The following is a 16,653-nucleotide window of genomic DNA, read 5'->3' as shown; positions in this document are numbered from 1 at the left end:
CTGAGGGTCTCTCAGGTGCCAGGCACTGTTCTAAAAGCTTTATGGATTTAACTCCCTTAAGCCCCAGGTAACCCTATGATAAAAAGAATTATACCATGAATATTCCCATTTTGCACCTGAGGAATGGAGGCATGGAAGAGAAAGTTTCCAAGATCTCGGAGTAAGTAAAGAGAGAGTCAGAATGTGAACCCAGACAGCTCTGCTCCAGAGCTTCAGAACCTGGGGCATGGGCAGTGAGGGAAGGCTCCTTGGAGGAATTCGACTCCTCAGGCAAATTCGGTCTCAGCACATTGTTAAGGATGAGTAAGAACCAACCAGGAAAAAGGGAGGAAGTGGTGAGGGAGAGGGCAGGGAGGTCATTCTAGGTGGAAGGTCAGTGTTACAAGTACCAAAGTTGCAGGAAGAAAGCTAGAAAGAGACCAGAGAGGTGGGCAGAGGCCACATCATGGGGCCTTATTCAGTTCAGTTCAGTTCAGTTCAGTCACTCAGTTATGTCCGACTCTTTGCGACTCCATGAATCGCAGCACTCCAGGCCTCCCTGTCCATCACCAACTCCTGGAGTTCACTCAGACTCATGTCCTTCGAGTCAGTGATGCCATCCAACCATCTCATCCTCTGTCATCCCCTTCTCCTCCTGCCCCCAATCCCTCCCAGCATCAGAGTCTTTTCCAATGAGTCAACTCTTCGCATGAGGTAGCCAAAGTACTGGAGTTTCAGCTTTAGCACCATTCCTTCCAAAGAAATCCCAGAGCTGATCTCCTTCAGAATGGACTGGTTGGATCTCCTTGCAGTCCAAGGGACTCTCAAGAGTCTTCTCCAACACCACACTTCAAAAGCATCAATTCTTCGGCGCTCAGCTTTCTTCACAGTCCAACTCTCACACCCATACATGACCACAGGAAAAACCATAGCCTTGACTAGATGGACCTTTGCTGGCAAAATAATGTCTCTGCTTTTCAATATGCTATCTAGGTTGGTCGTCATTTTTCTTCCAAGGAGTAAGCGTCTTTTAAAGTGGTATTTCTTTTTTTGGCAACAAGCAGTTATTGAAGGGCTCCATCCATGCAAGGGAACATGGTCTGGACAGGTGTGGGGTTCAGAATGCTCACCCTGGGACCTGGGTCAGTGGGAGATGATGGGAGGATTACATGGACAATGTAAAGAATGGCTTTCCAGTACACTGTTTAACATACATGAAAACACACACTCAGGTGCCCTGGGTACACAGCTAATCACCTGTCATCAAAGGAAACTCACAAGACCACATGAATTGCAAAGGCCAGCTTTCCACTGGTCAGTTTCTTGGCAGCTGGCCCAGGCAAGGCCCTCGTGGCACATTTCAGACGGGTATTCTCACAGGCAGAGCCTGGGGTTTGATCTTCATCCCCTGTGTGTACTGTTCTCTCAGTGTTTGGTCAAGTCAGTGATGCAGAAATCTGTCCTCCAGTAGATCCTGAATCTGTCCCTTCTCTAGAGATTCGGGATTTGCTCCCTGCCTCTGGGTGGATCTTTTCTGCTCTGGACCTTCCCCTGGGGCTACAGTCAGGACTCCAAGCACTGCAGAACCAATCAACCAAACGTGCTGCACTTAAAAACCACACATCCTCAGAAATATGAATTAAGAACCATAGCAATTCCTACCTAGTGATCATGGCCTGTGAAAGAGGAAGCACTAAATTCAGTGGCAATCATAGCTGTGGGGGGTGGAGGAGGCTAATCTGACATTTTAGGATACCACCTGCTCAGAACCAGCCACTGCAAATGATCCTGTTCCATCCTCGGGATGCAGCAGGCAAGAACTAGATCACGTATGAAAAGTTAATGATAACACACACGACTTACGGTGCACCCACTGGGGGCTATTTTAGGTTCATTATCCCTACTTCTCACAACAAATTAAGTATTATGACCCATTTCAGATATAAGGAGATTGGGGCTCAGGGACTCGTCCAAAATAAGTCTAGGCTCTTTCCTCCACACAGCTCAGATTAGAAGACATTCTTGAAAATGATTAAAATTGCTTCCTACCTGCATTCCCTCTTTTATCCCTCATTTTGTTTTTGAATAATGACTAGTGTTTTCTCTGGGCTTCCCTGGTGGCTCAGGGATAAAGAATCTGCCTGCAACGCAGGAGACAGCAGGAGACTCAGGTCCAAGCCCTGGGTTGGGAAGATCCCCTGGAGAAGGGCATGACAACCCACTCCAGTATTCTTGCCTGGAAAATCCCATGGACACAGGAGCCTGGCAGGCTATGGTCCATGGGATCGCAAAGAGTGTCAGACATGACTGAAGCGACTGAGCACACTGCACACTTTTTCTCTACTGTCTCCCAGCCTCCTCCTTCCTCTCTGGCTAGTCCAAAAAAGCCAGAGCCTCCCACGAACTAAGGAAATACCTTGATCACTCACATGGACCCAGGCGGGTTCCTCTTCTCACTTGTTTTCCTCTGGAAAATGTGCATTTCTGGATATTTCACCAGCTTGTCTGGAGTGAGTAAATGGCCAAGAGGGGTGCTGTTATGTATCCATACAAGACACAGTGGAATCCTCAGATTCCTGAGGAAAATCTGCTTTTGATTTTCATAGCCTCATCCCTGCCAATTTGTCATCTCTAGTGTGGAAGTGTGAGAAAGAAGAAGAACTTTGGGACAAAACATTTCTAGATTCAAAGCACAGTATGGATATTTCTGAGCAGGGTGACCTTGGGCAAGGTACTTTAATCCTTTAAACCCCAATTCCCTCATGTGTAAAATGTTCTTAATATCATTGTGTAGCAATGTAAGAATTGAAAAATACATATATTTTATATATCCTTACATATATTTATATATCAGATATAGCAAAGATATCCATATAGATGAGGTATAGATACAAATCTCCCCTAGAAAACCTGATAAATAGGCTCTGAACAAATCAGTTCCCTTCTCCTGCTGGGTTGACCTTGCAGTTGGCATTGCTGCTGCCCCAGCTTCTTTTGAAAAGTAAGTCTGGGTGATATTTGCAACAGAATAGCCTCTATTGTGGTGAATCGTCCTCTGGCCCAGCACAGAAAAGCTGGCAGGTGCCCAACGGAAAGGGTAACATGCCCAGAGTGCCATGGCCAGTCTGTTCCCCAAGAACAGCCCAGGGCTTTAGGCAGGGACTTAACTGATGTCCCAGCCTGACCCTCTAGGACAGCTGACAGTTCTGCAAAGGCCATTTGTCTAATCACTCTTTGGTTCAAAAGAAGAATCCACTGGCTACAGACCAGCTTTCCAGGCTGAGTGAGTGCTGATTCCCAAGAAGCCATCCCCTGCCCCTGTGGCAATGCCAGTGCCATTCTGTCTTCTGTAGTGCCAGCCTGACCTTTAGTCATGCCACAAAAGACAACACAAGCATACAAACAAAACCTACTCTAGAGGAAGATTTAATTGATCTTGTAAGAAAATGAGTTGGTGGCTAGGCCAGCACCCACCTTATGCCCTGTGACAGTCTCTGGGATGCTCTGGAAGCCAGAATTGTGTATGCAATAGAGATCCAACACATTCCCTAACTCCTCTCTCAAGGAGGCTGCAGTGGGAATGCCTTCCGCTGATGCTGATGCCATGGGTTGCTGCCAGTCCATTCCTCTGGAAGCACTGCTTGATTTTCCTATGCAGCCCTCAAGCAAGGCTCAGAAATCAGCCTTTTCTGCAGGGGACATCATCTTGTCTCATGCTTATCATGTACTGGACCTTGTGGTGATGCTGAAAAAGTCAGCCGACCCTGCCCTGGAGGTGCTTGCAATCTTCTGGGAGAGGAGACAGACAGCAAAAGCACCAGAAGACTTCTATAGCAGGGATTGTAGAGATGAGGGCAGGGGAAAACATAGAGACTTAAGTAGTATATTTAGAAGAATGATCTTGAATCTGCTCAGATCAGAAGTGGATAATTTGTAAAATACTGATAACTACTGATGATTCACCAGTGTGTGGCATCTCCATAGCTGAGCACTCTAAGCTAGTGAGTCAGCCCCAGCAAGAGAGAAGCCAGCCGGGGGCCCACTGTAGCATCACCCAGAGGTTGTGCATATGCCCAGAGGCTCCCACATCCAACACTGGGAACAGTCCTTGGGACCACATGTCACAGCTCAGAGAGACTCTGCTCAGGGCTTTGAGGATGGGAGAAAACTGGATCATAGGGAACGATGAACAGTGAGGGCAATGGTACCAGCATAGGCAAAGCCTCAGTTACAGTATTAAGAGTTATGATAAAAGCTATTATAGAATGAGTACCTTTTTTTTAAGTGCTAGATACTTTATATACATTATCTTACTTAAGCTCCAGACAGGTAGGTATTAATATCCCCATTATTTTCAATGAAGAAATGAAGTCCAGAAAGGGGAAGTGAACAGTCCCAAGCTGTATTCTGTAGCTCGTTCTGGACCTGGGGTACAAAATCTACACAGCCCCTGACCTTTCAAAAGTACCACATAGCCTTGGGGATGTGACTCATGCCTGGGAGGGAAGGGTTGAATTCTTCCCATGGATCAAACAATTGCAATAGCAAATGACTTCAAAACTCTATCACTTAGTGCTTAAAAGTTTATTTTTCTCCCACACTAAGTCAGGGAAATGAGGTAGGCTTTCTACCTAGAACACCAGAGTTGAGAAAGAAAACAGCTGGGGCATCCAGCAGGGCTCTTCACTACCTCAGCCCAGAGTGCCTGCATCACTTCCTCTCACATGCCATTGGGCAGACACAGTCACATGACCCACCAGCAGGTGGCTTGAGGCAGCTGAGAAGTACAGCCTCCAGGAAGGAAAGGAGAACATGGTTTGGGAAGCACTGATGATGATTTGCACCAAGGCTTGACTGAAAAGACAAGTGACTGGAAAAAAGTCCTTTTGGGGAGTAAAAAGAAATGATACTGAGTAAAATATGGGTTGGAAGACCATTCACTCATTCATCTAACAGGGACTTCTGGGCACTCAGGATGAAGTTCTGAGATTCAGGGATAAGAGTCACAGCTCCCGTCCTCAGTGAGCTCATGGTCACTGCACTATAATTATACTACCATTTCACGTGAGCTTCCCAAGTGGCTCAGTAGTAAAGAATCCTCCTGACAATGCAGGAGTCACAGGGTCAATCCTTGGATCAGGAAGCTCCCCTGGAGAAGGAAATGGCAATGCACTCCAGTATTCTTACCTGGGAAATCCCATGGACAGAGAAGCCTGGTGGGCTACAGTCCATGGGGTCCCCAAAGAGTCAGACACAACTTAAACAACAACAAACCATTTCATAGGCACTATAGGAACCCAGTGGGGACATAAGTGGGGGAAGCCAGGGAGGCCTTAAGGAGAACGTAACAATGAAACACTAGCATGATACTTGAAAGAGACAGTGATTGAGCGTCTGTTGGCTGAGGCCACCATGTGCGTTGTGTGTGCTCACTTGTGTCCGACTGCAACACCATGGTCTGTAGCCCACCAGGCTCCCCTGACCATGGAATTTTCCAGGCAAGAATACTGGAGTGGGTTGCCATGTGCAATGGCTCCACAGTGCTCATGAGACATCCACATCCTAGTGGGGTCCAGACAGAGAATGAGAAACTCTTGTGAAGACATCCAGGTCATATCAGGGAAAAGCTGAAATAGATGTTTCCCTTAAACCCTTCAGAATATACTGAATCTACTTCATGGAAAGAGCAATGCAAAATAAAACTACACTAAGATAGTATTTATCACCTATCAGATTGGCACAAATCCTAAAGTTTGACAGCATGCTCTTTTGTTGCAGTTTTGAGAAAAGAGCATTCTCATACACCTGAGAGGGAGGGTATGGTGATATAATCCCTAGCAAAGGGAAATTTGGCAACATTGTTAAAATTTAAAGTGCATATACCCTTTGACCTAGCAATTTCACTCAGGGATTTATTCTCCAGATATATTTACACACTTAAAAAGTGTTATATATAAAAGATTATTCATTATGGCATTATTAGTAGGAGATTGGAAACAACCCAAATGTTCATATTAGAAGACTGCTTAGATAATTTATTTAATATTAAATAATATTATACAACTTGAAAAAAAAAAAGACAAGACCTCCAAGACACAAGCTAAGTGAAAAAGCAAAGTACAGTATAGCATGTAACAAGCTATCTTTGGTGGAAGAAAGAAAAAAAATGGGAATCTATATTCACTGATTACACATTCATTAAATGCTTAAATATAACTGTCAGGACAGGCTATGTTATTTTGCAGTAACAAATGACTTTAAAATTTCAATATATAGAAATTTTTTAAATTGTACACACTTCATGCCCACTAAAAATTAGCTGCAGTCTTATCCATACCCCCCTCACTGTGAGACCCAGGCTGTTAGACCATTGGGGAACCTTGCAGTTTTCATGGCAGAGGGAAAGGGACATGGGACCATGAATTAACTGGCTGTTAAATCTTCTACCGAGGTTGTGAACCAAATAATACATTGGCCTACTCTCTGTTAGCCAAGCAAGTCACATGACCACTATTGAGTGCAACAGGACAAAAATGTATATCCTGTAGAAGGGTACCATAAGTTATGTGATTAAACCTGTTGACAGGCTTGTATAAGCCTTTCACTGCTGCTGCTGCTGCTAAGTCACTTTAGTCGTGTCTGACTCTGTGTGACCCCATAGACGGCAGCCCACCAGGCTCCTTGGCCCTGGGATTCTCCAGGCAAGCACACTGGAGTGGGTTGCCATTTCCTTCTCTTAGGAGGAGAAATAACTGATTATGAATAATAATGCAATTTGTACTAAGAAATTAATGGAACAGTGATCACCTGTGGGATGGGGTTGGGGAAATTAGTTTCACAGGAGATAGAAATAAGATGGACAATTTCACTTAGCGCACACACACACATACACACACACACACACACACACACACACACACACACACTGTTGTTGTTGTCTAGTTGCTCAGTCATGTCTGACTCTTTGCGATCCCAAGGACTGTAGTCTTCCAGTCTTCTCTGTCCATGGGATTTTCCAGAAAGAATACTGGAGTAGGTTGCCATTTCCTTCTCCAAGGGATCTTCCTAACCCAGGATCAAACCCATGTCTCCAGCATTGACAGGCAAGTTCTTCAACACTGAACTACCAGGGAAGCCATATATATATACACACATATATTCATATATATATACATATATATTCATATATATTTGAACCATGTGGATATGTTATCTATTCAAAAATATAAATGATTGTTGGCAAGTAGCTACATTAAAATATATCCATGTCTCTCTCTCCTATGACACGAGTACTGGATACAAAATCTGAATCCACAGATAAGTCCCTGGCATATTACTGATAGCAGTTCCTAATAGTTATTACTCAGAAGTGTGTCAAGGTCAGTAACTCAGATTAGTACAAAAGCAGTTCTCCACGCTTCATTCAGAAATAAAGTAACTGCAGAAGATGGAATAATGCCATGGAAGAGACAGAAGTTTGGATTGAATTTATCTGGTTTGAGAACCCAAGTGACTCAGTGGGTAGCATCATAGCCCCTTGACCTTCACTGAATATGAGATACTAAGGACCCCAAATGGGATGGATAGGCAGGTGACAGGTATGTAAATATCAAGTGATTAAAAGTCCTGGGAAACCAAAGTTTAGCACCAAGAAGGCAAGATCAAGAATCAGATCTAAGACAGAGAGAAGGCCATTAACTTAAAAATGAACTTTATGATTGGAAGCTGAAAAGATGGGACATGGGGTGAGGAAGTGGAGTGCAGGGTGAATGGAGGAGCAGTTCAAGGTCAAAGTCAAGACAGCAAAAGGAGCTGAAGCCCCTGGTTTCCAGGCTGTCAGCTGAAGGGGTGGGCAGTCCAGGAGCTGAAAGTTTCTGAGAAGGACCTCATAGTAGCCTCGAGCATGAGCCCACTAAAGGCTGGACCACAGGAGCATGATGACTAAAAAGGATTTATCCTGTAGCTCAGGGTAGTATTACCAGGAGTTTATAATCTCAGGCAATCTTACAGAGGACAGTCCCAAAGTCCACCAGGGGAGAGTAGAGATTGAGGGATTAAAAGTCACTGTGCACACAGCTGCTGCACTTCCACAAGCTCTGGAGATGCCTCAGTGGCCTTTGTATGGAGATGGAGGGTCTCCGTGGAACTGTGAACATGCCTGACTATTCTCTCCTGTGATACCCCTGTCTTCCAGTATCATTTCAACCCCTCGCAGTCCGTCCTGGTAATGGAAGGTGATGACATCGGGAATATCAACCGTGCCCTCCAGAAGGTCTCCTACATCAACTCCAGGCAGTTCCCAACTGCGGGTGTGCGGCGCCTGAAAGTCTCTTCCAAAGTCCAGTGAGTAGATGCTAGGCAGCCTGGGGCCCAGCCAAGGCATCAAGGATAGTCCCTGGGATATTCTCTTGCAAAATAGGATTCACCTGTCTTCAGCTGCTGGCAGCTTCTCTGCTGTCCCTTTGAGGCCACCCCAGTGGATTTGTGTTCTCCTTTTGTTTTTTTTTTAAGTGAAATATAATTGATGTAAAATATTATGTTACTTTCAGGTGTACTGCATAGTGATCTGACATTTGCATACATTATGAAATGATAACCATGATAAATCTGGTAACCATATGTCACTATACAAAGTTATTACAGTGCTATTGAGCATATTCCTTATGCTGTATGTCACATCCCTGCAGATATTTTATCACTGGAGGTGCATACCTCTTAACTTCCTTCACCTATTTCACCCCAACCCCAACCCCCACCCTCCTGGCCACCACCTCTTTGTTCTCTGTATCTATGAGTCTGGTTTGGTTTGGTTTTTTAGATTCCACATGTAAGTGAAATCCTACCGTCTTTCTCTGTCTGACTTATGTCACTTAACATAACATCCTCTATTCATATTGTTGCAAACTGTAAGATTTTATTCTTTCTTATGACTTAGTAATATTCCATTGTGTATATATATATAATTTATTAGTGCTATAGTATTAATATATCTATTAGATATATACTATATATATATATACGATAAATATGTCTAATTATATTTTAAATATATATACTATATATATACACAAATATGTATTTACCATAAATATATAAATCCACATCTTCTTTATCCATCTGTGCTTGGAGTGTTAGACTGCTTCCATGTCGTAGTTAATGTGTGTAAATAATGCTGCAGCGAGCATTAGTGTGCATATATCTTACCAAATTGGCACTGTTCAGGAAAATACTCAGAAATGAAATTGCTGGATTATACAGCAAGTCTGTTTAGTTTTTATGAGGACCCCCATACTGTTTACCATAGCGGCAGCACCAATTTGCATTTCCACCAGTAGTGCATAGAGGCTTCCTTTTCTCTGCATCCTCGCCAACACTTATTATTTACTTTATTTTTGATATTAGCCATTCTGATGGGGTGAGGTGGTACCTAGTGGTTTTGATTCACATTTCCCTGCTGACTACTGATATTGAACATCTCTTCATGTGTCTGTTGGCCATCTGTAAATCTTTGCAAAAATGTCTGCTCGGGTCCTCTGCTAATCTTTCAGTTGGGTTATCTGTTTTTTGCTGTAGAGTTGTATGAGTTTCTTGCCTATTTTGGGTCTTAACCCCTTACTATATAGTGTATGTGCTCAGTCGTGTCTGACTCTTTGTGACCCCATGGACTACAACCCACCAGGCTCCTGTGTCCATGGAATTTTCCAGGCAGGAATACTGGAGTGGGTTGCCATCTTCTATTCCAGAGGATCTTCCCAACCCAGGGATCAAACCCACATCTCCTGCGTCTCCTGCATTGGGAGGCGGATTCTTTACCACTGTACCACCTGGGAAGTCCTCTTTACTATATACATCATTTGCAAATATCTTCTCCCATTCGTTAGGCTGCCTTTTTATATTGTTGAGAGTTTCCTTCACTGTGCAAAAGCTTTTAGTTGGATATAGTCCCATGTGTTTATTTTTGCTTTTGTTTCCATTGCCTGACGAGACAGATCCAAAATAATATTGCTGAGACCAATGTCAAAGAGCATACTTTCTGTGTTTGCTTCTAGGAGTTTTATGGTTTCGGGTCTTACTCATTCTGAGTTTATTTTTGTGTATGATGTGAGAAAGTAATCCAGTTTGTTTCTTTTGCATGTAGCTGTCCAGTTTTTCCAACATCTATTGAAGCTGTCTTTTCCTCATTTTATATTTTTGCCTCCTTTGTCATTTATTAATTGACCATCTCTGCATGAGCTCAGTTCTGAGCTCTCTATTCTATTGCATTGATCTACATGTCTTTCTTTGTGCCAGTACCATACCTGTTTGGATCACTCTAGATTGGCAGCATGGTCTGAAGTCAGGGAGTGACTTCAGTGACCTTCAGCTTTGTTCCTCTTTGTCAAGACTGTTTTGGCTTTTTGAGATCTTTTAAGGTTTTATACAAATTTTAGAATTTTTTGTTCTAGTTTGGTTAAAAAAAAAATACCCTTGGCGTTGTGATAGAGATTGCATTGACTCTGTAGATTGACTTGTATTAATTCTTCCAATCCATGAACATTCCATACATAACTTTCCATTTGTTTGTAACATCTTTAATTTCTTTCATCAGTGTTTTGTAGTTTCTGAGTACAGACATTCTACCTTCTTAATTAGATTTATCCCTAGGTATTTTATTCTTTCTGATGCAAATGTAAATGGTTTTCTTTTCCTTTTTCTGATAGATCGTTGTTAGTATATAGAAATGCAATAGATTTCTGCATATTAATTTTGTATCCTGCAACTTACTGAATTCATTTATTAGTTCTCATAGATTTTGGTAGCATCTTTAGGATTTTTCTATGTATAGTATCATGCTTCACAAGTGTTTATTAATTGAATTAAATTAAACAACCTAGCCTTGATAGAGTTGCTAAATACAATAAGTATGCAAGAGAAAGAGAAGGCATAGTTCTTGTCCCCAGGGATCAGAGTTAAATTAAGGAGATGAGACTATCACTGTGACATTTAGATAACACCTTTACTGGTCTATCAAATTGTTTCTCAGCCAAACATCTGCCTGGGAGGGCCGCTAGGAAAGGGATCCCAGAAAAACTCCTGAGAAGCATAAAGGGAGTCACCTAGCACCTGGAGCCATTAAGAGGACCCAGAAAGACAGCAAGAAGGGTGGGAAAGATGGGTCTGCTGCCTACCATGTTGCTGGGGCCTGGGACAGATGCCAAAACAGAGCTCACAGATGGCAAATACATCCAACAGTTCTAGTGATGGAGAAAGTGCTCCCACCTCCACACTAAAGCCCACCCCTGGAGGCTACGATAGGGAACAGGTAGCTGACCTCCAGGTCAGCCCTACACTGTAGTGAAGAAGAGACCACACTGCTGGTCTCCAGCTCTAGGACCAGGCTTCCATAAACTGGCAAGGGGAGTAGCTGCTGGTGCCACAAAGGCCAAAAAAATAAAAAGTGGGAGCAAGAGCCCACCACCATGGCCACACCCAGCCCGCCCTGGAGAAAAAGATGGAGTGGCTTAGCCTATCCTGCCCCCAGGAACCTTGCCAAAGGATGTAAGCTGATGGCTCCCACCAGCTGGAGTCCACCATCACTCCCAGAGCATCCATCTAGACCCTAGGGTTCTCCATGTAGCCTGGGTCTTGGTCGCAAGGAGCAGCAAAGTATGCCAGTGACACACATCCCTGAGGTCTGACGAGAGTGTTAGTCTGTCAGCATTTACTGAGCTCCAACCACGATGCAGGCTCTTGGGTGGCTTCCTATCTACATGTCACCTGCATTCAAGCCTTACTACTATAAGGTAATTATTGTCCCATTGTATAGATAAAGAGACTGAGGTTCACAGGAGTCGTGCTCCCTGCCCAGATCCTCCAAGCCCAGGAGTGGCAGAGTCGGGTGTGGACCCTTGCCTGTCTCACTTCCTAGGCTTTGTTCTTGTTGTCACACCACCCTGGCCCCCAGACATTTTTGTGACAGTGCATCAGGGCAAAGGAGTGTGGTTACAATAGCAGTCTACTGGTACATCTGGAACAGGCACACACGTGTGTGATATCCTCATAGAGAGAGAACACATAACACTGCTCTAGCAGACAGGGGAGACTAGCCCTGGGGTCTCACCTAGGAAGATGGCTGTAACTAACCAGCAAGACAACTTGTTTACTAAATCCTTATGCACAGAGCGAGCAGTTGCTGTCTAATTAATGTTGCTGTTGATTACTTTGTTAAAGGATAATTAAAGGTGGTTTAAGGTTTAATTAACCTTAGTGGTTACTTGTTGCCAGGTATAGAAAATTCCCATTTCTCCTAGAAGTCAATCTTTTTTTATGTCCCTAGATTGCTAGTAGTTTTGACTGTATGTGTTCATGTTCAGTCATGTCTGACTCTTTGTGACCCTGTGGACTGTAGCCCACCAGACTCCACTGTCCATGGGATTTCCCAGGCAAGAATACTGGAGTGGGTTGCCATTTCCTACTGCAGATCTTTCTGACCCAGGGATTGAACCTGTCTCCTGTATCTCTTGCACCGCAGGCGGATTCTTTACCACTTGAGCCAATAACGTAACTTTAAATTTGAATGTCTGCTGACATCATCAGAGGCTCTCAAGCAGTCAGGATGTCTCATTGAGGACTAGAGGTGGCTGCAGGTATCTTGTCCATATTGGATGATGGATGGTTTCAGCAATGACTGCTGTTTCCCCAGGTGCTTTGGAGAAGATGTGTGTATCAGCATCCCCGACATAGATGCCTACGTGATGGTGCTGCAGGCGGTCGAGCCCCAGATCACCCTCCATGGCACAGACCGCTTCTGGAGACCCGCCGCCCAGTTTGAAAGTGCCAGAGGGGTGATCCTCTTCCCTGACATCAAGATTGTGAGCACCTTCACCAAAGCTGAGGCTCCCAGTGACTTGAAGACCACAGGTACAGGTGCATACACTGGGTCGAGAGATGGTAGACCTTAAATTCTCACATAAAGTATGTTTCTTGTTAAATCACACTTCAGGACAACAGTGTTGTTCACCATAGTGGGGCAATCTATAACAAAAAGTCCTGGAGATAATGCAGATACATAACAGAGGGGAGTGAATGCCTTAGCAAATTGTGGTACCCCCACCTAAGAGGTGATGCCATGGCATCACTGGGTCAATGGACATGAGTTTGAACAAACTCAGGGAGATGGTGAAACATAAACACGGATTGGTGTGCTACAGTCCATGGGGTTGCAAAGAGTCGACACACCTTAGCGACTGAACTGCAACAACATATAAGAGGTATGATGCCGGAGGGGAGGCACTTATGCCAAACTGTAAGTTTAAAAAAAAAAAAAAAGCAAGAAGTGAATTAGAGAGTATCTACACACATACTGATCACAACTATGTCAAGAAAAAAAAAAATACACAGAAAAATGCCCAGAAGGAAACACACTTAGTGCTAACAGTCTCTGAAAAGCAGAATGAGAGCTCATTTGTTTCTACTGTTCACTTTTCTACAACTGCAAAATGTTCTGTAGTAGGCATGTATCATTCTGGTGATCAGAAGAAAAGCTAAAGAAGCTTTAGCTGCATCTTAATATATACATTGGCAACCCACTCCAATGTTCTTGCCTGGAGAATCCCAGGGACAGGGGGGCCTGGTGGGCTGCCATCTCTGGGGTCGCACAGAGTTGGACACGACTGAAGTGACTTAGCAGCAGCAAACATGTCCTTCAGTAATATCACACTCAACTCTCAGGGAACTTTGCAATTGTTCTTTCCAGTGGTTTTATGGTTGGGAGGGCTGTTCAGTAAACATAATTTGAATTACCTGCTAGGAAGAAACACTACATTGATCTGAAATCTATAGTGTATTCAGCTGGTAGGGGAAGAAAGATGGAAAGATAAAGAAAGAAGGCAGGAGACCTCTGGGGCCAGAGCTACGGGAAGAATATGTTTGAGAACCATCTTTGCCTCCTCCTCCAAATGAATATTTTTGACTCTCCATTTCTGCCTCCAAAAGCAGCTGCTAATGATGTGCTAGTGCCAGTGGGGCTGAGACCCTGAAGGACTGCTTCTATAATAATCCTAATTACCCACTGCCTTAATCCACGCTGGTCCCTAGGAATGGGATGCCTGGCAAGGCTGTCCTTCTACGCTCACAAAAATAGACGGTATTGGGCCAACTGTCCAGGCAGAACCATTTTCCAGTTACACTCCAAGGTGAATTGGGTCATGTGATCTTCCCTCTGGTCCTCATTTTGGCTGAAATCAGACAGAAAAAGAGAGACTCTGATTGCACGGGCTGCAGGCCATAGCTAAGAGTATCTGAATTCTCAAGGCCTGACATCAGCATACAGGTAGTCCAGCGACAAGCAATTATATGGGTCCATGTGTCACCTTCTGTTTATGAGAAGTGCATGCAAACCATGTAGCCAAGTGCCTGAGAGCTATTATTAGTACTTTTAAAATTTTACTGTTATGGTTGTAAGAATAATCATTATTGTGGGTGCAGTAAACAAGCAGGCTAATGGCACTTCCACCAGTGACCCTCTCCACCATCCTTCTTCTGCCCCCATGGATTCACTTACTGTGCTGTTTCAGTACCACCAACATACACACCCCTCTCTACCCCAACACCTCTGTGTTAGTTTACACATCTGCTCATGGTCTGTCCTCAGCCTGGAAGGTCCTTCTCTGTCCTATTCCCTATTATTACTGAAAAAAACAGTCTACCTTCAATGTCTCCTCCAGAGGGCAGCCCCCAACCACTGGGTCAGCCCCCAGCCTGACCCCAGACTATACACCCCCAACCACTCTGTATGCCCCCCCAACCACTAAGGCTCCCTCTCACACACATTGGCAGGCCCATGGTTGGTGATTATCTATTTACTAATAACCAGACAAGGAGCTCCTCCAGGACCAACCATGGCTGATTTTCCAATAAGTTCCTCAGCCCAGAACAGTCCCTTTAGGGCAGTGGGAAGCAGGGAAACTGCCAACGGAACATTTAGCCCATTATGCAAGCACGAGAGAAAAAGAAGATTGTGGGGTCAACACACCTCTGCCTAGAGGGAGCAATCAGTCAACCACGTAGGGTCCTAGGAGCAAAGATGATCCAACCTGACCTCAGAAGAGAAGAATATGGCTCCAGAGAAACCCCAGAAACCATATGCCATTTGAAAGAGAGATATACATGCACCATTATTAATAATAGACCTTGTTAAGTGTTTATTAATGTGATTTTAGATTTTGCCAACAATACACAAAGCCATTGACATTGGCAAGCCTTTTAAAATTAAGCATATGGAATTATTTATTAATAACACATATCCAGTGAGAATAAAAAATATTTTGGGTATTCCTTAAAAATTAAACAAAATAAAATAATTATTTCAAAATAGCTCTCTCATCTTTTATGAATCCTTTTAAAATTTCTGTTTTCATAAATGTTTTATCATGCACAAAATAAAACAGTCTGCTTAATGAGTAAATATACTTATTTAAATGATCTCAGCTCACAAAATTTTTAATAAAGGCCTGCAACATCAAAAACATTTGAAGAGCAACAGCCCAGAGGCTGAGACTTTCGCAAAGTATGAAATCAGAAAGTCATGGTTGGGGACTTCCCTGGTAGGGCTTCCCAGGTGGTAAAGAACTAGCCAATGCAGGAGACATAAAAGACATGGGTTCCCTGGGTCAGGAAGATCCCCTGGAGAAGGACATGGCAACCCACTCCAGTATTCTTGCCTGGAGAATCTCATGGACGGAGGAGCCTGGAGGGCTATGGTCCATAGGGTCACAAAGAGTCAGAAATGACTGAAGCGACTTAGCACGCATGCACTAGTGGTCCAGTGGTTAAGATTTGCCTTCCAATGCAGGGGGTGCAGGTTTGTTCTCTGGTCAGGAAGCTAAAATCCTGCATACCTCTTAGCCAAAAAAAAAAAAACCACATAAAACAGAGCAATATTGTAACAACTTCAATAAAGACTTTAAAAATGATCCACATCAAAAAAATCTTTAAAAAATAAGAAGGTCATGGTTGCCATCCCAGCTCCTCCCCAGCTGTCTGTGTAACCCCAGGCAATCTAGCCCAGTTCATGGACTGTCTATTCCCCACTCAGGGAAATGGGGATAATAATGGTACCTCCTCTAGTGCCTGTCAGGATTTCCTCTGCACTGTGCCTAGCATAAAGCAAAGACTCCACAAACACCAATCACTTTTATTTTAAAGCAGGAGTTTAATTGAGGACTACCAAGCTGTCTAGCATTCAAGTACTCAGACATCCTCTGGGAAACTTGGGTGTCATAATATCAGTCAAGGACAGCTAAGCTGACCAGTAGCTTGCCAACTAACCAATTTACTTACTTAATTATATCAACAGTGCACCTCCACTTGAGCAATGTGTCATAATACAGCTGTCTGTCAGCCTCTGGGTCAGATACTGAGGAGTCAGTCATGCAAAGGGCTTCAGAGAAAATCAGAGTCTATTGGGAACAACAGAGACATACGCCATAACCACGTGGGGAAAGCTGTGAGAGCCTCTTGGAGGGGCACTCACCTCTGGTCCCAAAGGAGACCAGTTCTTCTTGAGCATCTACTCTGTGCCAGACACCATTTTCATTTTTTTCTTTCCTTTTTTCTTTTTCAAATTATAAAAGTATGATAATACATTTACAGGAGACTTGGAAAATACAGAACAAAGTTACATATAGTTCCACT

At 43.7% G+C, this 16,653-nt stretch overlaps 1 protein-coding gene across 2 annotated transcripts in view; it reads left to right on the top strand.

The window, feature by feature from the left end:
• Window positions 1-16,653, top strand: part of CLSTN2 (calsyntenin 2) — a 753,689-nt gene that overhangs the window by 719,349 nt on the left and 17,687 nt on the right. The window contains exons 11-12 of one of the 2 annotated variants that reach the window (XM_061420328.1): window positions 8,174-8,322; window positions 12,662-12,879. In XM_061420328.1, the coding sequence (XP_061276312.1) occupies window positions 8,174-8,322; window positions 12,662-12,879 (367 nt within the window). Of the gene's footprint in view, window positions 1-8,173; window positions 8,323-12,661; window positions 12,886-16,653 lie in introns of both variants that reach the window. The other variant, XM_061420320.1, reaches the window with a different exon arrangement.

Source organism: Bos javanicus, chromosome 1, assembly GCF_032452875.1.
Source record: "Bos javanicus breed banteng chromosome 1, ARS-OSU_banteng_1.0, whole genome shotgun sequence".
In the NCBI taxonomy this organism is placed as follows: Eukaryota; Metazoa; Chordata; class Mammalia; order Artiodactyla; family Bovidae; genus Bos; species Bos javanicus.
This window is presented reverse-complemented; position numbering and strand designations above follow the sequence as displayed.